At 45.6% G+C, this 23,601-nt stretch overlaps 1 protein-coding gene across 1 annotated transcript in view; it reads left to right on the top strand.

Moving 5' to 3' along the window:
* The window catches only part of LOC115205764 (catenin alpha-1), a gene marked incomplete in the record, with an annotated part of 311,142 nt that extends 289,258 nt beyond the window's left edge, over positions 1–21,884 (top strand). The window contains 4 exon segments of the mRNA XM_029772068.1: positions 12,866–13,000; positions 18,666–18,695; positions 19,754–19,966; positions 20,879–21,884. Coding sequence (XP_029627928.1) covers positions 12,866–13,000; positions 18,666–18,695; positions 19,754–19,966; positions 20,879–20,956 — 456 coding nt within the window.
* Between the last annotated feature and the right edge of the window lie 1,717 nt (positions 21,885–23,601).

The raw sequence follows: 23,601 nt of genomic DNA, 5'->3' as shown, positions 1-23,601 counted from the left end.
GGTACGTGCGCACACACACGTATAGACGGAGGAACTCACACAAATTAAATAATACCTCATTTAGTCTAGAGAATGGACCAGGCAGGCTAATACCTCATTTAGTCAAGAGAATGGACCAGGCAGGCTAATACCTCATTTAGTCAAGAGAATGGACCAGGCAGGCTAATACCTCATTTAGTCTGGAGAATGGACCAGGCAGGCTAATACCTCATTTAGTCTGGAGAAGTGACCAGGCAGGCTAATACCTCATTTAGTCTGGAGAAGTGACCAGGCAGGCTAATACCTCATTTAGTCTGGAGAAGTGACCAGGCAGGCTAATGCCTCATTTAGTCTAGAGAATGGACCAGGCAGGCTAATACCTCATTTAGTCAAGAGAATGGACCAGGCAGGCTAATACCTCATTTAGTCAAGAGAATGGACCAGGCAGGCTAATACCTCATTTAGTCAAGAGAATGGACCAGGCAGGCTAATACCTCATTTAGTCTAGAGAATGGACCAGGCAGGCTAATACCTCATTTAGTCTAGAGAATGGACCAGGCAGGCTAATACCTCATTTAGTCAAGAGAATGGACCAGGCAGGCTAATACCTCATTTAGTCAAGAGAATGGACCAGGCAGGCTAATACCTCATTTAGTCTGGAGAATGGACCAGGCAGGCTAATACCTCATTTAGTCTGGAGAAGTGACCAGGCAGGCTAATGCCTCATTTAGTCTGGAGGATGGACCAGGCAGGCTAATACTAATACTTTGCTGGAGACTAAATTTAAAGAAATTACCACAGTGTACTTTATTTCAGCGATGTGTACTTTATTTCAGCAATGTGTACTTTATCTCAGTGATGTGTACTTTATCTCAGTGATCTATACTTTATCTCAGCGACGTATACCGACAGACCTAGTGTACCGTCATTTCCGGACTATTAAGCGCACCTGAATATAAGCCGCACCCACTGAATAAAAAAAAATTATATTATTTTGAACATAAATAAGCCGCACAATCTATAAACTGCAGGAGCCTACCGGTACATTGAAACAAATTAACTTTACACAGGCTTTAACGAAACACGGCTTGTAACAAAAATAAATAGGCTTAAAGAAACACGGCTTGTAACAAAAAATAAAAAATTAGCAGTAAGCTTTAGTTGTCTTTTTGCACTGAGTCAATTCCTCACGCTGCCGTTTCCAACGTCTTATCATCGACTCATTAAGACCAAGCTCCCTTGCAGCAGCTCTATTTCCTTTTCCAACAGCCAGATCAATCGCCTTCAACTTGAAAGCTGCATCATATGCATTTCTCCGTGTCTTTGCCATGATGAGGGTGACAAATGACTACCGTAATCAGAATGATGGGAAGTTTGAGAGCGCTCGATTTAATCTAAACAGTAAACAAAAAAGTTGTTTGACCTTAACCCGTTCGGCAATTTTATTGGTCTAATGAAAGCTTCATGCCGCCAAAAAACTGAGCACGTCACAGAATGTGTTTAAAAAAATTAAAAAATTAAAAATTTGAAAGCGGGAAAAATCCATATATTAGCCGCGTCATTGTTTAAGCCGCGAGGTTCAAAGCCTGGGAAAAAAGTTGCGGCTTATAGTCCGGAATTTACGGTACTTTATCTCAGTGATCTATACCGACAGACCTAGTGTACTTTATGTCAGTGATGTATACCGACAGACCCAGTGTACTTTATATAGTTCACTATTCCTAATATCCACTATATAGGGAATAGGGTGCCATTTTGGATTTTAACTCTAGACATTGTATCTGTCCTCCCTCTCCTTTTTGTTCTCTTCTGATAGGGCTAGTGGTTATTTATCCACTGTCATTTCTTTGCCTGCAAAACATGCACTTATGCTAATTTCAGAGCAACATTTTTTCCATTTGTCAGTTTAGAAGCAGGTAAGCAGGAGGGAAGTTAAGTTAGCAGAGGGCTCTCAGAAAGAGCTGGCAATGCTTCTGAAGAGAGGGAGGGGGGAAGAGGAGGCGAGAGGAAGGAGAGGGGATAGGAGAGCAAGGACAGGGAGGAGAGTGGAATGAGGGCGTAGGAAGAGAGGGCGTAGGAGGAGAGATGGGGAGGAGGAGGAAGGTGGAGAGGAGGAGAGATGGGTGAGGATGGAAGATGGGTGAGGAGGAGGAATGTACAGTCGTGGCCAAAAGTTTTGAGAATGAGACAAATATTAATTTCCACAAAGTTTGCTGCTTCAGTGTCTTTACATATTTTTGTCAGATGTTACTATGGAATACTGAAGTATAATTACAAGCATTTCATAAGTGTCAAAGGCTTTTATTGACAATTACATGAAGTTGATGCAAAGATTCAATATTTGCAGTGTTGACCCTTCTCTTTCAAGACCTCTGCAATCCGCCCTGGCATGCTGTCAATTAACTTCTGGGCCACATCCTGACTGATGCCAGCCCATTCTTGCATAATCAATGCTTGGAGTTTGTCAGAGTTTGTGGGGTTTTGTTTGTCCACCTGCCTCTTGAGGATTGACCACAAGTTCTCAATGGAATTAAGGTCTGGGGAGTTTCCTGGCCATGGACTCAAAATATTGATGTTTTGTTCCCAGAGCCACTTAGTTATCACTTTTGCCTTATGGCAAGGTGCTCCACCATGTTGGAAAAGGCATTGTTCGTCACCAAACTGTTCCTGGATGGTTGGGAGAAGTTGCTCTCGGAGGATGTGTTGGTACCATTCTTTATTCATGGCTGTGTACGTAAGCAAAATTGTGAGTGAGCAGTCTGCCTTAGCTGAGAAGCAACCCCACACATGAATGGTTCAGGATGCTTTACTGTTGGCATGACACAGGACTGATGGTAGCGCTCACCTTGTCTTCTCCAGACAAGCTTTTTTTCCGGATGCCACAAACAATCGGACAGGGGATTCATCAGAGAAAATAACTTTTACCCAGTCCTCAGCAGTCCAATCCTTGTACCTTTTGCAGAATATCAGTCTGTCCCTGATGTTTTTCCTGGAGAGAAGTGGCTTCTTTGCTGCCCATCTTGACACCAGGCCATCCTCCAAAAGTCTTTGCCTCACTGTGCGTGCAGATGCACTCACCTGCCTGCTGCCATTCCTGCTGGTGGTGCCCCGATCCCGCAGCTGAATCAACTTTAGGAGACGGTCCTGTCACTTGCTGGACTTTCTTGGGTGCACTGAAGCCTTCTTCACAACAATTGAACCGCTCTCCTTGAAGTTCTTGATGATCCGATAAATGGTTGATTTAGGTGCAATCTTACTGGCAGCAATATCCTTGCCTGTGAAGCCCTTTTTGTGCAAAGCAATGATGACGGCACGTGTCTCCTTGCAGGTAACCATGATTGACAGAGGAAGAACAATGATTCCAAGCACCACCCTCCTTTTGAGGCTTCACCTGTTATTCGAACTCAACCAGCATGACAGAGTGATCTCCAGCCTTGTCCTCGTCAACACTCACACCTGTTAAATAGAGAATCACTGACATGATGTCAACTGGTCTTTTTGTGGCAGGGCTGAAATGCAGTGGAAATACACTGCTCAAAAAAATAAAGGGAACACTAAAATAACACATCCTAGATCTGAATGAATGAAATAATCTGATTAAATACTTTTTTCTTTACCTAGTTGAATGTGCTGACAACAAAATCACACAAAAATAATCAATGGAAATCCAATTTATCAACCCATGGAGATCTGGATTTGGAGTCACACTCAAAATTGAAGTGGAAAACCACACTACAGGCTGATCCAACTTTGATGTAATGTCCTTAAAACAAGTCAAAATTAGGCTCAGTGGTGTGTGTGGCCTCCACGTGCCTGTATGACCTCCCCACAACGCCTGGGCATGCTCCTGATGAGGTGGCGGATAGTCTCCTGAGGGCTCTCCTCCCAGACCTGGACTAAAGCATCCGCCAACTCCTGGACAGTCTGTGGTGCAACGTGGCGTTGGTGGATGAAGCGAGACATGATGTTCCAGATGTGCTCAATTGGATTCAGGTCTAGGGAACGGGCGGGCCAGTCCATAGCATCAATGCCTTCCTCTTGCAGGAACTGCTGACACTCCAGCCACATGAGGTCTAGCCTTGTCTTGCATTAGGAGGAACCCAGGGCCAACCGCACCAGCATATGGTCTCACAAGGGGTCTGAGGATCTCATCTCGGTACCTAATGGCAGTCAGGCTACCGCTGGCGAGCACATGGAGGGCTGTGCGGCCCCCCAAAGAAATGCCACACCATGACTGACCCACCGCCAAACCGGTCATGCTGGAGGATGTTGCAGGCAGCAGAACGTTCTCCACGGCGTCTCCAGACTCTGTCACGTCTGTCACATGTGCTCAGTGTGAACCTGCTTTCATCTGTGAAGAGCACAGGGCGCCAGTGGCGAATTTGCCAATCTTGGTGTTCTCTGGCAAATGCCAAATGTCCTGCACGGTGTTGGGCTGTAAGCACAACCCCCACCTGTGGACGTCGGGCCCTCATACCACTCTCATGGAGTCTGTTTCTGACCGTTTGAGCAGACACATGCACATTTGTGGCCTGCTGGAGGTCATTTTGCAGGGCTCTGGCAGTGCTCCTCCTGCTCCTCCTTGCACAGAGGCGGAGGTAGCGGTCATGCTGCTGGGTTGTTGCCCTCCTACGGCCTCCTCCACGTCTCCTGATGTACTGGCCTGTCTCCTGGTAGCGCCTCCATGCTCTGGACACTACGCTGGCAGACACAGCAAACCTTCTTGCCACAGCTCGCATTGATGTGCCATCCTGGATGAACTGCACTACCTGAGCCACTTGTGTGGGTTGTAGACTCCGTCTCATGCTACCACTAGAGTGAAAGCACCGCCAGCATTCAAAAGTCACCAAAACATCAGCCAGGAAGCATAGGAACTGAGAAGTGGTCTGTGGTCACCACCTGCAGAACCACTCCTTTATTGGGGGTGTCTTGCTAATTGCCTATAATTTCCACCTGTTGTCTATTCCATTTGCACAACAGCATGTGAAATGTATTGTCAATCAGTGTTGCTTCCTAAGTGGACAGTTTGATTTCAGAGAAGTGTGATTGACTTGGAGTTACATTGTGGTGTTTAAGTGTTCCCTTTATTTTTTTGAGCAGTGTAGTTTTTGGGGATTCAGTTCATTTGCATGGCAAAGAGGGACTTTGCAATTAATTGCATTTCATCTGATCACTCTTAATAACATTCTAGAGTATATGCAAATTGCCATCATATAAACTGAGGAGCAGACTTTGTGAAAATTAATATTTGTGTCATTCGAAAAACTTTTGGCCATGACTGTAGATAGTTGAGGATGGAGGAGAGATGGAGAGGAGGAGGAAGGTAGATAGTTGAGGATGGAGAGGAGGAGGAGGAAGGTAGATGGGTAGGATAGGATGGATGAAGGGAGGGAGGAGAGTAAGTAATACCCTGTTCAAGCTGAGACCAGCCATCCCATGGTGCATTGTGGTGTCTGCTGTTTCCTGTTTAGGCAACTGTCATAATAGAACACGGAACAAGACTTATTATTTTTTTTTTTTACACAAAAGTGAAATGTTTGACTTTGCAACGTGGGAATGTACATGGCATTGTAACATTGTTGTAGGTTTAAGTCAGCAAATATTGTCAACACAGAAACTGTGCTCTCCTGAACCTCCCACTTCAGTCTCCTGGGTTGTGTCCCAAATTGCACGCTATTCCCTATATAGTGCACCACATTTGACCATGGGCATTAGCGCGCCGAGCTCCATTGAACATCAGATGAGCTGTTGTTTTACACAGCCTGAGGGCGTGACAGCAACGATGGCTAACCCCCCCTCCCCCTCCCCCTCCCAAGACACAGACAGACAAGACAGTTGATGTCATTAATGTGGTCTCGCTAGATAGTTTTTGTTAGGCCGTGGATCAGGTCTTTCTGGCCAAGGGCGAACCAGCTCGACGTCAACCGTCATCAATTGGCACCCTATTCCCTGTATAGTGTACTACTTTAGACCAGGGCCTATAAGGAAGAGGTTTTCATTTGGGACATATCTGTCTGCTATCTGTCACATTAACGCCCCCAACGTGTCATTGTTATTAAATTAGTCCCCACGCAAATCTGCCGCATCATTTTATCAATCTGAGACTGGTGAGGAGGGGAGAGAGAGAGAGACTGAAGGGAAGGGGACTGTGAAAGAGGGAAACTGAAGGAAACATAGGGAAGAGATATGAAGAGCGTAGATGATCAATCTGTTTCAGATTGTGACTTGATTGATCATCATGGCTGATGGATTTATATTTAGCTGTTAAGATACACGAGGATGAAATCTAATAGACAGCACATTAACTAGAGAGACACAATACCACTAACACTACCACTATCACCACTATCACTACCGCCACTAACACCACCACCACTATCACCACCACTATCACCACTATCACTATCACCACCACTATCACTATCACCACATCACTATTCCCACCACCACTATCACCACATCACTATTCCCACCATCACCACATCACTATTCCCACCATCACCACATCACTATTCCCACCATCACCACATCACTATTCCCACCACCACCATCACCACATCACTATTCCCACCACCACCATCACCACATCACTATTCCCACCACCACCATCACCACATCACTATTCCCACCACCACCATCACCACATCACTATTCCCACCATCACTACATCACTATTCCCACCCCCACCATCACTATTCCCACCCCCACCATCACTATCCCCACCATCACTATCCCCACTATCACCACCACTAACACTATCACCACTATCATCACCACCACTATCACCACCACTATCACCACCACTATCACCACCACTATCACTATCACCACCATCACTATCACCACCATCACTATCACCACTATCACCACCATCACTATCACCACCACTACTATCACCATCACTATCACCACCACTACTATCACTATCACCATCACTATCACCACGACTACTATCACTATCACCATCACTATCACCACCACTACTATCACCATCACTATCACCACCACTACTATCACCATCACTACTATCACCATCACTATCACCACCACTACTATCACCATCACCACCACTACTATCATCATCACTATCACCACCATCACGATCACCACCATCACTATCACCACCACTACTATCACCATCACTATCACCACTATCACAACCACCAGAATCACCACTACTACTATCTATATCACCACTATCACCACCACCACTATCACCACCACCACTATCACCATCGCTATCAACACCGTCACTATCACCACCGTCACTATCACCACCGTCACTATCACCACCGTCACTATCACTATCACCACTGTCACTATCACCATCACCACTGTCACTATCACCATCGTCACTATCACCATCACTATCACCACCGCCACTACCACTATCACCACCACCACCACCAACACTATCACCACCAACAGTATCACCACCACCACCAACAACACTATCACCACCAACACTATCACCAACACTATCACCAACACTATCACCACCAACACTATCACCGCCAACACTATCACCACCAACACTACCACCGCCAACACTAGCACCACCACCGCCAACACTATCACCACCAACACTATCACCACCACCACCAACACTATCACCACCAACACTATCACTATCACTATCACCACCAACGCTATCACCAACGCTATTACCAACACCGCTATCACCAACAACGCTATCACCAACGCTATCACCACCACGAACAACACTATCACCACCACGAACAACACTATCACCACCACGAACAACACTATCACCACCACGAACAACACTAACACCACCACGAACAACACTAACACCACCACGAACAACACTAACACCACCACGAACAACACTAACACCACCACCACTAACAACACCACCACTAACACATTTGACCATGGGCATTAGCACTCCGAACTCCATTGAACATCAGATGAGCTGTTATTTCATACAGCCTGAATGTGTGACAGCAACAATGGCTAAACCCCCCCCCCCCCCCCCCCCCAAGACACAGACAGACAAGACAGTTGATGTCATTAACATGGTCTCGCTAGATAGTTTTTGTTAGGCCGTGAATCAGGTCTTTCTGGCCAAGGCCCAACCAGCCCGACGTCAATCGTCATCAATTGGCACCCTATTCCCTGTATAGTGTACTACTTTAGACCAGGGCCTATAAGGAAGAGGTTTTCATTTGGGACATATCTGTCTGCTATCTGTCACATTAACGCCCCCCAACGTGTCACTGTTATTAAATTAGTCCCCACGCAAATCTGGAGCATCATTTTATCAATCTGAGACTGGTGAGGAGGGGAGAGAGAGACTGAAGGGAAGGGGGACTGTGAAAGAGGGAAACTGAAGGAAACATAGGGAAGAGATATGAAGAGCGTAGATGATCAATCTGTTTCAGATTGTGACTTGATTGATCATCATGGCTGATGGTTTTATATTTAGCTGTTCTTAAGATACACGAGGATGAAGTCTAATAGACAGCACATTAACTAGAGACAGACACAATATCACTACCACTACCACCACCACTATCACCTCCACCAGCACTATCACCAGCACCATCACCTCCACCACCACTATTACCTCCACTACCACTATCACCTCCACTACCACCTCCACTACCACTATCACCACCATCACTATCACCACCACCATCACCACCACTATCATCACCTCCATCACTATCCCCACTATCACCTCCACCACCACTCTCACCTCCACCACCACTCTCACCTCCACCACCACCACTATCACCTCCACCACCTCCACTCTCACCTCCACCACCACCACTATCACCTCCACCACCACCACTATCACCACCACCACTATCACCTCCACCACCACCACTATCACCACCACCGCTATCGCCTCCACCACCACCACTATCACCACCACCACCACCACTATCTCCACCACCACTATCACCACCACCACCATCACCACCACCACTACTATCACCTCCACCACCACTATCCCCACTATCACCTCCACCACCACTATCCCCACTATCACCTCCACCACCACTCTCACCTCCACCACCACTCTCACCTCCACCACCACTATCACCTCCACCACCACTATCACCTCCACCACCACTATCTCCACCACCACTATCACCTCCACCACCACTATCAATACCATCACTATCACCACCATCACTATCACCACCATCACCACCACTACAATCACCATCACTATCATTACCACTATCACCACCACTATCACTATCACCATCACTACTATCACCATCACTATCACTTCTATCATGACCACTACTAGCACCATCACTATCACCACCACTACTATCACCATCACTATCACCACCACCACTATCACCATCACTACCACCACCATCACTATCACCACCATCGCTATCACCATCACTATCACCACCACTACTATCACCACCACTACTATCACCATCACTATCACCACCACCACTACCACCACCACTATCACCACCAACAGTATCACCACCACCACCAACAACACTACCACCACCAACACTATCACCACCAACACTATCACCACCACCACCAACACTATCACCACCACTACCAACACTATCAACACCGCTATCAACACCGCTATCACCAACGCTATCACCACCGCTACCACCACGAACAACACTAACACCACCACGAACAACACTAACACCACCACGAACAACACTAACACCACCACGAACAACACTAACACCACCACGAACAACACTAACACCACCACCACGAACAACACCAACACCACCACCACGAACAACACCAACACCACCACCACGAACAACACCAACACCACCACCACGAACAACACCAACACCACCACCACGAACAACACCAACACCACCACCACGAACACCACCACGAACACCACCACGAACACCACCACCACTAACACCACCACCACTAACACCACCAACACTAACAACACCACCACTAACAACAACACCACTAACACATTTGACCATGGGCATTAGCGCTCCGAACTCCATTGAACATCAGATGAGCTGTTATTTCATACAGCCTGAATGTGTGACAGCAACAATGGCTAAACACCCCCCCCCCCCAAGACACAGACAGACAAGACAGTTGATGTCATTAACATGGTCTCGCTAGATAGTTTTTGTTAGGCCGTGAATCAGGTCTTTCTGGCCAAGGCCCAACCAGCCCGACGTCAATCGTCATCAATTGGCACCCTATTCCCTGTATAGTGTACTACTTTAGACCAGGGCCTATAAGGAAGAGGTTTTCATTTGGGACATATCTGTCTGCTATCTGTCACATTAACGCCCCCCAACGTGTCACTGTTATTAAATTAGTCCCCACGCAAATCTGGAGCATCATTTTATCAATCTGAGACTGGTGAGGAGGGGAGAGAGAGAGAGACTGAAGGGAAGGGGGACTGCGAAAGAGGGAAACTGAAGGAAACATAGGGAAGAGATATGAAGAGCGTAGATGATCAATCTGTTTCAGATTGTGACTTGATTGATCATCATGGCTGATGGTTTTATATTTAGCTGTTCTTAAGATACACGAGGATGAAGTCAAATAGACAGCACATTAACTAGAGACAGACACAATATCACTACCACTACCACCACCACTATCACCTCCACCAGCACTATCACCAGCACCATCACCTCCACCACCACTATTACCTCCACTACCACTATCACCTCCACTACCACCTCCACTACCACTATCACCTCCACTATCACCACCATCACTATCACCACCTCCACTATCACCACCATCACTATCACCACCACCACTATCACCTCCACCACCACTCTCACCTCCACCACCACTATCACCACCACCACCTCCACCACCACCACTATCACCACCACCACTATCACCTCCACCACCACCACTATCACCACCACCACTATCACCACCACTATCACCACCACCACTATCACCACTATCTCCACCACCACTATCACCACCACCACTATCACCTCCACCACCACTCTCACCACCACCACTATCACCTCCACCACCACTCTCACCACCACCACTATCACCACCACCACTATCACCACCACCACTACCACCACCACCACCACTATCACCACCACCACTATCACCACCACCACTATCACCTCCACCACCACCACCACTATCACCACCACCACTATCACCACCACTATCACCACCACCACTATCACCACTATCTCCACCACCACTATCACCATCACCACTATCTCCACCACCACTATCACCACCACCACTATCACCTCCACCACCACCACTATCACCCCCACCAGCACCACTATCACCCCCACCAGCACCACTATCACCCCCACCAGCACCACTATCACCCCCACCACCACCACTATCACAACCCCCATCACCACCACTATCACCACCACTATCACAACCACCATCACCACCACCATCACCATCACAACCACCATCACCACCACTATCACCACCACTATCACCACCATCACCTCCACCACTATCACCACTATCACCACCATCACCACCATCACCACTATCACCACCATCACCACCACCATCACCACCACTATTACCATCACCACCACTATTACCATCACCACCACTATCACCATCACCACCACTATTACCATCACCACCACTATTACCATCACCACCACTATCACCATCACCACCACTATCACCACCACTATCACCACCCACCACTATCACCACCCACCTCTATCACCACCCACCACTATCACCACCCACCACTAACACTCTCACTACTATCATCACTGCTTCCTGGGGGCTCTCTGTCCTGGGGGCTCTCTCAGGTCATACACTGTTGATTATCTCTCTCGCAAACACACACTACGCAAACACACACACACTACACACACACCCTCCTCCTCTAGGGAGTTTCTCTGTGTGAATAGTGCCGACTAGCACCTCTAGGGAGTTTCTCTGTGTGAATAGTGCCGACTAGCACCTCTAGGGAGTTTCTCTGTGTTAATAGTGCTGACCACCTCCTCTAGGGAGTTTCTCTGTGTGAATAGTGCTTACCAGCTCCTCTAGGGAGTTTCTCTGTGTGAATAGTGCTGACCACCTCTAGGGAGTTTCTCTGTGTGAATAGTGCTGACCAGCTCCTCTAGGGAGTTTCTCTGTGTGAATAGTGCCGACTAGCACCTCTAGGGAGTTTCTCTGTGTTAATAGTGCTGACCACCTCCTCTAGGGAGTTTCTCTGTGTGAATAGTGCTTACCAGCTCCTCTAGGGAGTTTCTCTGTGTGAATAGTGCTGACCACCTCTAGGGAGTTTCTCTGTGTGAATAGTGCTGACCAGCTCCTCTAGGGAGTTTCTCTGTGTGAATAGTGCTGACTAGCACCAGCACCAACATGGCAACAGGTGTTGTTCTTCATGTGGCATGTTAAGGTCAGTGTGTGAGAGTCCAAGGGTGTGTACCCCCATCTGAGGGGTGGTGTCCTAGTCCGAGGGTGTTTAGGTCCCCTTTTTCTGGCCTTCCATTGGCTCTCTGGGTTTGTTGAGGATGTGTGTTCTGTAGGGCTGTTCTGTTTCATGTAGGCTCTGGTCAAAAGTAGTGCGCTATGTTGGGAATAGGGTGCTACCCTGGTCAACAGTAGTGCACTATGTAAGGAATAGGGTGCCATTTGGGACTGATAAAATACTCTGCCGCTCTGTCTGTGCTGACTGATGACTGGGGTATCTGGAGACTTATTAACATACTGCATTTACCTTCCATGATGTACTCTGTCAAGACTGCCTGTATGTCCTAGTCTAAGCCCGTCTCTCTCGGTCTCTCCAGTGTCCAGACTGCCTGTATGTCCTAGTCTAACCTCGTCTCTCTCTCTCGGTCTCTCCAGTGTCCAGACTGCCTGTATGTCCTAGTCTAACCCCGTCTCTCTCTCTCCGTCTCTTCAGTGTCCAGACTCAGCCTGTAAGCAGGACCTGTTGGCCTACCTGCAGCGTATTGCTCTGTACTGCCACCAGCTCAACATCTGTAGTAAGGTCAAAGCAGAGGTCCAGAACCTGGGAGGAGAGCTCGTGGTCTCTGGGGTAAGAACTGATGTGCTTTGTTACTAACACTTTACATGGGTAGTCTAGTGGTTAGAGCCAGGTAAGTCTCTAACAGCTTTGCACACCTGGATTGTACATTATTTGCACATTATTCTTTTTAAAATCCTTCAAGCTCTGTCAAGTTGCTTGTTGATCATTGCTAGACAGCCATTTTCAGATCTTGACAAAGATTGTCAAGCCAATTTAAGTCAAAACTGTAACTAGGCCGCTGAACATTTAATGTTGTCTTGGTAAGCATCGCCAGTGTATATTTGGCCTTGTGTTTTAGGTTGTTGTCCTGCTGAAAGGTGAATTAATCTCAGTGTCTGTTGGAAAGCAGACTGAACCAGGTTTTCCTTTAGGATTTTGCCTGTGCTTAAATCTATTGTTTATTTTCGTCCTAAAAAACTCCCCAATCCTTAACGATGATGAGCCTACCCATAACATGATGCAGCCACCACCATTCTTGAAAATAGGAAGAGTGGTACTCAGTGATAGTGTTGGATTTGCCCTAAACCTTGCACTTGGTTTTCAGGACATAAAGTTCATTTCTTTGTAATTTTCTTTTGCAGTTTTACTTTAGTGCCTTCCTGCAAACAGGATGGATGTTTTGGAATATTTTTAATCTGTAAAGGCTTCTGTCTTTTCTGATTCCGCCTCGGTTTTCTCCTATCACAGCCATTAAACTCTTAACTGTTTTTATTTTATTTTGTACCTCCTTTTTCTACCCAATTTCGTGATATTCATTTACGATCTTGTCTCATCGCTGCAACTCCCCAACGGGCTCGAGAGAGAGAGGTGAAGGTCGAGTCATGTGTCTTAACACCCACTCGATTAACCTGGACGCCAGGAAACACCGATCAACTGACGACTAAGCCTGTCCCTCCACAAGGAGTCGCTAGAGCGCGATGAGCCAAGTAAAGCGCCCCCGGCCAAACCCTTCCCTAATCCGGACGACACTGGGCCAATTGTGCGCTGCCCTATCGGACTCCCGGTCACTGCTGGTTGTGATACGAATCCCAGGCTGTAATGACACTGCAAAACTGAGATTCAGTGCCTTAAACTGCTGCACTACTCGGGAGGCCACAACTCTAACTGTTTTAGTCATTACTGGCTTCATGGTGAAATCCCTGAACGGTTTCCTTCCTCTCCGGCAGCTGAGTTGGGAAGGACTCCTGTATCTTTGTAGTGACTGGATGCGTTGATACACCATCCAAAGTGGAATTAATAACTTCACCATGCTCAAAAGGATATTCAAGGTCTGCTTTTTTCCTACTTTTTACCCATCTACCAATAGCTGCCCTTCTTTGTGAGGCAGTGGAAAACCTCCCTGGTCTTTGTGGTTGAGTCTGTGTTGGATATTCACTGCTCGACTGAGGGACCTTACAGATAATTGTATGTCTAGGGTACACGGATTAAGTAGTTGTTAAACACTATTATTGCGCACAGAGTGATTCCATGCAACTTATTATGTGAATTGTTATGCACATTTAGGCTTGCCATAATACTTATTGACTCAATACATTTCAGCTTTTACATTTTTTATTAAATTGTAAACTTTTCTAAAAACATAATTCCACTTTGACATTATGGGGTTGTGTGTGTGTGTGTGTGTGTGTGTGTGTGTGTGTGTGTGTGTGTGTGTGTGTGTGTGTGTGTGTGTGTGTGTGTGTGGGCCTGTGACACAATCTCAATAACATTGGTTTCAAGTTCAGGCTGTAACACAACATTTTGTTCAAGGCGTGTGAATGCTTTCTGAAGACAGTGTACATACTGTGGCCCACTGTGTTACTAACACTATACATGCTGTGGCCTACTGTGTTACTAACACTATACATGCTGTGTAGTCTAGCAGTATACTGTGTTACTAACACTATACATGCTGTGTAGTCTAGCTTTACACTGTGTTACTAACACTATACATGCTGTGTAGTCTAGCTTTACACTGTGTTACTAACACGATACATGCTGTGTAGTCTAGCTTTACACTGTTACTAACACTATACATGCTGTGTAGTCTAGGTGTACACTGTTACTAACACTATACATGCTGTGTCACACTGTGTTACTAACACTACATGCTGTGTAGTCTAGCTTTACACTGTGTTACTAACACTATACATGCTGTGTAGTCTAGCTGTACACTGTGTTACTAACACTATACATGCTGTGGCCTACTGTGTTACTAACACTATACATGCTGTGTCCCACTGTGTTACTAACACTACATGCTGTGTAGTCTAGCTGTTCACTGTGTTACTAACACTATACATGCTGTGGCCTACTGTGTTACTAACACTATACATGCTGTGTCCCACTGTTACTAACACTATATGTACTGTGTAGTCTAGCTTTAAACTGTGTTACTAACACTATACATGCTGTGTAGTCTAGCTGTACACTGTTACTAACACTATACATGCTGTGGCCTACTGTGTTACTAACACTATACATACTGTGGCCCACTGTGTTACTAACACTATACATGCTGTGTAGTCTAGCTTTACACTGTGTTACTAACACTATACATGCTGTGTAGTCTAGCTTTACACTGTGTTACTAACACTATACATACTGTGGCCCACTGTGTTACTAACACTATACATGCTGTGTAGTCTAGCTGTACACTGTGTTACTAACACTATACATGCTGTGGCCTACTGTGTTACTAACACTATACATGCTGTGTCCCACTGTGTTACTAACACTACATGCTGTGTAGTCTAGCTGTTCACTGTGTTACTAACACTATACATGCTGTGGCCTACTGTGTTACTAACACTATACATGCTGTGTCCCACTGTTACTAACACTATATGTACTGTGTAGTCTAGCTTTAAACTGTGTTACTAACACTATACATGCTGTGTAGTCTAGCTGTACACTGTTACTAACACTATACATGCTGTGGCCTACTGTGTTACTAACACTATACATACTGTGGCCCACTGTGTTACTAACACTATACATGCTGTGTAGTCTAGCTTTACACTGTGTTACTAACACTATACATGCTGTACAGTCTAGCTTTACACTGTGTTACTAACACTATACATGCTGTGTAGTCTAGCAGTACACTGTTACTAACACTATACATGCTGTACAGTCTAGCTTTACACTGTGTTACTAACACTATACATGCTGTGTAGTCTATCAGTACACTGTGTTACTAACACTATACATACTGTGTAGTCTAGCTGTACACTGTGTTACTAGCACTATACATGCTGTGGCCCACTGTGTTACTAACACTATACATGCTGTGGCCCACTGTGTTACTAACACTATACATACTGTGGCCCACTGTGTTACTAACACTATACATGCTGTACAGTCTAGCTTTACACTGTGACTAACACTACACATGCTGTGTAGTCTAGCAGTACACTGTTACTAACACTATACATGCTGTGTAGTCTAGCTTTACACTGTGTTACTAACACTATACATGCTGTGTAGTCTAGCTTTACACTGTGTTACTAACACTATACATGCTGTGTAGTCTAGCAGTACACTGATACTAACACTATACATGCTGGACAGTCTAGCTTTACACTGTGTTACTAACACTATACATGCTGTGTAGTCTATCAGTACACTGTGTTACTAACACTATACATACTGTGTAGTCTAGCTGTACACTGTGTTACTAACACTATACATGCTGTGGCCCACTGTGTTACTAACACTATACATGCTGTGTAGTCTAGCTTTACACTGTGTTACTAACACTATACATGCTGTGTAGTCTAGCTTTACACTGTGTTACTAGCACTATACATGCTGTGTCCTGCTTCTAGAGCCGCTGACCCCGGTACACACATACCAGTCGGCATGGGTTCAAATCCCACCCAGGGCTCTTCTGACTCACACCTGGCCTTTTCTTCTCTTCTCTCCACTGTTCCATCTGTTTTAGAAAACTATATGTGAGAATTACGCTAAATGATAAGAACTGGCTACCACATTGAGCTGCCTTGTTAGCCTGGGGAATGGGTAACACTTTGATCTGCCTTGTTAGCCTGGGAAATGGGTAACACTTTGATCTGCCTTGTTAGCCTGGGAAATGGGTAACACTTTGATCTGCCTTGTTAGCCTGGGGAATGGGCAACACTTTGATCTGCCTTGTTAGCCTGGGAAATGGGGTAACACTTTGATCTGCCTTGTTAGGCTGGGAAATGGTAACACTTTGATCTGCCTTGTTAGGCTGGGAAATGGTAACACTTTGATCTGCCTTGTTAGCCTGAGAAATGGGAAACCCATTGTTGTAATTAATTCTGTCAAATTGCTAACTACCTGGTACCAAATAATCAATAAATAACACTAAATTAAGTGGAAACCTCACAGTAACCTAGGGGTTCATCTACATTCTGCTACCTCACATCCACATTCTGCTTCCTCATAGTAACCTAGGACTGCGTTCCAAATGGCACCCTATTTTGTATATAGTGCCCCTCTTTTGACCAGAGTCTATACTACTGTGGTCTAAAGTAGTGTACTACATAGGGTAGAGGGCCCTGGTCTAAAGTAGTGTACTACATAGTGATTTAGGGTGCCATTTCTGTCGATGCGGTAAAGTAGACAAACTGACCTTTTGAAACAACTCAACTTTTAATAACTAAGGTAATATTTTCACCTAGATTTCCTTCCTTGATATGAGATGTCTTATCCCAACCAAACTGAACAAAATGTATTTTACCCTTTTAGTGAGTCATATTATAAAATGCATGTTTCATCCTCCTTTCAGTTAAAAATTGCTCTGAATTTATCCACCGGTTGCTTTTCTCAATTTCAAAGCAAAACTGTAATTTAATCTTTCCTAGCCTCATTGAATAGCTGAATTTAAACTTAATAACCCAAGAAATAGCTTCCCATTAACTAATGATTTACAGCCGGTGTTTGATACAGATAAAAGCAGAATAAATAAATAAGATGAAAGAAATAATAACAGTATTATAAAAGGCTTATGTGCATCCCAAATGACACCCTATTCTCTACATAGTGCACTACTTTTGACCAGGGCTCTGGTTAAAAGTAGTGCACTAAATAGAAAATAAGGTGTCATTTTGGACACAACCTTTTATATAAAGGCTTCCCTTCTCTGTTTTCTTTTCTGTTTTCTTGTTAAGAGACTAGTGTCCCAAAATACCATCCCTTCTCCCAGTAGTTTAGTTACTGGCTTAAAGGGATACTTCAGGATGTTGGCCATTTTTATGCCTTTGCACCTTGTAGGGTCCATTCCCCGATGAATTGACGCTGTTCTGCACCAGACTAATTTCAGTATACCCTGTTCACCACACGGTCATTCTGCTACATGTTATTCAGTATACCCTGTTCACCACACGGTCAATATGCTGCATGTTATTCAGTATACCCTGTTCACCACACGGTCAGTCTGCTGCATGTTATTCAGTATACCCTGTTCACCACACGGTCAATATGCTGCATGTTATTCAGTATACCCTGTTCACCACACAGTCAGTCTGCTGCATGTTATTCAGTATACCCTGTTCACCACACGGTCACTATGCTGGATGTACAACAGTCACACAGCTGCAGCCTTGTCCTGCTCTGAAGCCTTTACCCCGAGGCTCCATCATGTTGTATTTGACTTCTACAGTTCAACTATTAACGTTCAAGTTCCCTCTCTCCCTTTTCCCTTTTACAGGAGGTTTCCCAAGCATTCCTAGAGAGCCAGGTATTCCATAACCCCACCTTCAGATACAGTAACATTCAGGCTGCAGCCCAAACACCACCCAATTCCCTATTATAAGTGCACTACTTTTGACCCAGAGCCTTAGGCCTTCTTGACCTATGTGCCCTAGTCAAAAGTAGTGCATTATATAGGGAATAGGAGGCCATTTGGGACGTACCCTGAGACATTGGCCAAAGCCAGACACATAGGATCATATGAACTCAGTTGACCCTCTGATCAGTGAGGGTGGTGGTGGGAAACATTACAGGTGGAAATACAGGTTGCCTCTTACTGCTGATCTGGGGTCAGATATCAAGTGCTCCCAAATGGCACCCTAATGCCTATAATAGTGCACTACTTTTCACCAGGACCCCTTGGGGTCATTTGGGATGCATCTATATGGTTATACTGTATAGTGTTCCCAAGGTCAAAGGTTATCCTGGGAGATACAGTTAGTTATCTGATCCTAGAGATGTGGTTAAGAGGACAACTTCTACCTCAAGCACTGGCTAACCTTGTCTTCTCTTTCTTTCTTTCCTTCTTTCTTTCCTTTCTTTCTTTCCTTCTTTCCTTCCTTTCTTTCTTTCCTTCTTTCCTTCTTTCTTTCCTTGCTTCTTTCCTTGCTTCTTTCTTTCCTTCTTTCTTTCCTTCTTTCTTTCCTTCTTTCTTTCCTTCTTTCCTTCTTTCTTTCCTTCTTTCTTTCCTTCTTTCTTTCTTTCTTTACTTCTTTCTTTCCTTCTTTCTTTCCATCTTTCTTTCCTTCTTTCTTTCCTTCTTTCTTTCCTTCTTTCTTTCCTTCTTTCTTTCTTTCTTTCTTTCTTTCTTTCTTTACTTCTTTCTTTCCTTCCTTCCTTCCTTCCTTCTTTCTTTCTTTACTTCTTTCTTTCCTTCTTTCCTTCCTTCTTTCTTTCTTTCTTTCTTTCCTTCTTTCTTTACTTCTTTCTTTCCTTCTTTCTTTACTTCTTTCTTTCCTTCTTTCTTTCCTTCTTTCTTTACTTCTTTCCTTCTTTCTTTCCTTCTTTCTTTCCTTCCTTCTTTCCTTCTTTCTTTCCTTCCTTCAGGTGGACAGTGCTATGTCTCTGATCCAGGCAGCTAAGAACCTGATGAATACGGTGGTGTCCACGGTCAAAGCTAGCTATGTGGCTTCCACTAAGTACCAGAAGTCCATGGCCATGCAGTCCCTTAACATGCCTGCTATCTCCTGGAAGATGAAAGCCCCAGAGAAGAAACCCCTGGTCAAGAGGGAGAAGCAGGAAGATAGCTCCAACAACAAGGTAATGGGAATCATGTTAAAGCTGAGATCTTCTAAACTGGTCAGCCCCCCCCCCCCCCCCCCCTTTTAGATGTTATAGTTTTAAAAGGAGGATCTGAGCGTTCAGCATCTTGGTAAAAAAAACAAGAGTACAAACTCTTCTGTTCTATCGCACATGCAATGTTGTCCGAGGGGGGGTGTTGTGTTTTGTTTTAATTTCGCAAACTGATGTGGCAGTTTCACCACTCAGGGTTCCAGTTTTAATCACTTGTATAATCCCCTGCACAGTTGCCTGTCGGTGTCCAGGACACAGATTAAACATAGTCCTGGACTAAAAGTTTTCAATATAGACTCTCCGTTGAATATTTTTCTGGTCCAGAAAACCAACCCTATGTGTTCTTATTTATGGCCTGTAATTATATTTTATTTCACCCATTATTTTACTGGGTAAATTGACTGAGAACACATTCTCGGCAACGACCTTGGGAAATAGTTACAGGGGAGAGGAGGGGGATGAATGAGTCGGTGACCGTGACGGTATGAGGGACAGCTTGGGAATTTAGCCAGGACACCAGGGTTAACACCCCTACTCGTACAATGCCATGGGATCTTTAGTGACCACAGAGAGTCAGGACAACCCTTCAACATCCCATCTGAAAGATGGCACCCTACACAGGGCAATGTCCCCAATTACTGCACTGGGGCATTGGGATATTTTATTTTAGATAAGAGGAAAGAGTGCTTCCTCCTGGCCCTCCGACACCACTTCCAGTAGCATCTGGTCTCCCATCCAAGGACTGACCAGGGACCGACCCTGCTTGGCTTCAGAGGCAAACCAACAGTGGGATACAGGGTGGTATGCTGCTGGATTTAATGATGCAGGGACACATTTCTGTGAGAACATACAATAAACTGTTATTATCTCTTCTCTTAGGTCAAGAGGTCATCCCACAAGAAACACGTCAACCCTGTCCAGGCCCTCAGCGAGTTCAAAGCCATGGATAGCATCTAGAGATGGAGCGGTCAGTCAGGGTGGTGAGAGGGAGGTGCAGCTAGAAGGTTGAGATGCTGATGGAGCGGTCAGTCAGGGTGGTGAGAGGGAGGTGGAGCTAGAAGGTTGGATGCTGATGGAGCTGGCTAGATCAACTGTGATGTGTAGACGGTTGGAGCTTCTTTTTTAATCCAGTCAAAAAAGGGCGTTTTGAATGCATTTCTTATTTCCTTCCCTGGCCTAGTCAGCTGTCTGGTTTGATGTGATGTTGCTATGCAGGCTCGCTAAGGTAGAACACTATACAGACGCCCTTAAGCTCACTCCTTCTCTACCAGTCTCTCTTTTTTTTCATTCAAACAACTGCATTCTGATAAGTCTCTAGCCTACTGTATAACTTCTCTACTGGAAAATAAGGCGATTGGGGATGCAACACGAGCAAGTAAAGGCCGTTTCTATTTCATGTGATTTTATTCCAGTGTTGGTATGAGATGGGACGGGTGGATTTCATTGATACTGTAAAATCTAATTCAGTTCAAAATGAATCATTTTGACCCTTGACTCTCTTATTTGAACCCCTGACCCCCAACTTGTGATGTGAGATCCCCTGTGTATTTTTATACAATGACTTTCTACCGTGTTTTATGATTAGGTGGATGGTGGGAGGGTGTTGGATGGTATTTCCGCTATGTGTCGTATATGATATGATGCAGTGTTGTGTAGGTGCGGATCAGATAGGCCTTTCCACTCAATGCAAACACATCTCTCTATCGCTTTATTAGTCTTGACTCAAGCAATAACTGGAGAACGTCTGGATGTCTAACTTTCTGTTCTCCATGGATTTTTTTTTTGTTGATAAATGTTTGTTTTTAGCTTTTTGATTAAAAAATAGTTAGTTTTTTTTCATTCTCAATGTATTCTGTGCTAATCTAATAAAAGTTTGATATTATAATGCCGTTACCGTTTAATACTTATTATAAACTGAATTGTCATAAATGTTTTATTTTCCCCTGTCATTAACCAGGTTTTAAAGAGTAGTCTGAATGAGGTCTTGGGTGCCTCACTGTACGCAGCAAGCCAAAGCTAATAGAGAGAAGAGAAGCATTCTCTCCCAGCCTTCTGGTTTAATACGTAACACTAGCCCAGGGGGCTACACACACACACACACAGACTCATTAAATTAGCTGACATACACACTCTGAGTGTGTGATAGGTCACAGTACGGCTGTGGAGGGGGCCTGGGGGATAGACTGGGCTGTGGAGGGGGCCTGGGGGATAAACTGGGCTGTGGAGGGGGCCTGGGGGACAGACTGGGCTGTGGGGGGGGCCTGGGGATAGACTGGGCTGTGGAGGGGGCCTGGGGGAATAGACCGGGCTGGGGAATAGACTGGGCTGTGGAGGGGGCCTGGGGGATAGACCGGGCTGTGGAGGGGGTCTGGGGGAATAGACTGGGCTGTGGAGGGGGTCTGGGGTAATAGACCGGGCTGTGGAGGGGGCCTGGGGGAATAGACCGGGCTGTGGAGGGGGTCTGGGGAATAGACCGGGCTGTGGAGGGGGTCTGGGGGAATAGACCGGGCTGTGGAGGGGGCCTGGGGAGTAGACCGGGCTGTGGAGGGAGTAGACCGGGCTGTGGAGGGAATAGACCGGGCTGTGGAGGGAATAGACCGGGCTGTGGAGGGAATAGACCGGGAGAGAGAGGAGGGGAAGGGAAGAGAGGAGGAGGAGGGGGAGAGGGAGGAGGAGGGAAAGGGAGAGAGGACTAGCGAGAAGCTTTTCCCATAAATGAGTTAAAGCAGTGGAAGGTTATGTGGGAGTGTTGGCTGTGATGTTATCTTGTGGTTCCATCAGCATAGACTATATCGCATCCTATTTCCTTTATATCGCACTACTGGACCCTTGTTAAAAATAGTGCGCTTTGTAGGGAATAGGGTGCCATTTGGGATCATATAATAGCTCAGTAAAGTATGCATGGATGGTGGGTATTGTAGTGGGTTTATGTCTTTGAACTAGGGCCCCTTTGGGTCTTCATGTTGAGATGCTTCAGCTTGTTTCTAAACACAGAGGCAGGTCACGTAGGGTTACGACAGATTGTTTTTGGTTTTAGGTTCTTTGAGCGTTACATTGGGCTGTGTGGTGTGAGATTTGGACTGGGTAGAGGGGTTTAGATGGATTCTGCTCGTGATAACAATCTCATTTTGTGGTGAGAGAACTAACCGGACTCCCAAATTCCACCCTGTTCCGTATATAGTGCACTACATTGGACCCCCCAGGGGAATAGTGTTATTTGGGACTTGCATTAGGAGTTACTGTAGCATCTGACATGGTAACGTATTGCTGTGGACATTCTATATAGCACTTTGTTTTTTTGAGAGCTGGGAGGCGTCGTGGGGGAGACGTCGTGGGGGTGGCGTTGTACCGCACCACTGTTTTACATATTCATGTTCCCAGCTTTCACTTCATGATGAATAAATGCTTCCCTGTCTGTCTGTCATTCTGCTACTGCCGTTTGTCTGTCGTTCTGCTACTGCCGCCTGTCTGTCGTTCTGCTGCTGCCGCCTGTCTGTCGTTCTTCTGCTGCCGCCTGTCTGTCGTTCTGCTGCTGCCGCCTGTCTGCCGTTCTGCTGCTGCCGCCTGTCTGCCGTTCTGCTGCTGCCGTCTACATTTCAAAT

Source organism: Salmo trutta, chromosome 13, assembly GCF_901001165.1.
Source record: "Salmo trutta chromosome 13, fSalTru1.1, whole genome shotgun sequence".
NCBI lineage: Eukaryota > Metazoa > Chordata > Actinopteri > Salmoniformes > Salmonidae > Salmo > Salmo trutta.
Note: the sequence above shows the minus strand (reverse complement) of the source record. Positions and strands in the feature narration are given on the sequence as shown.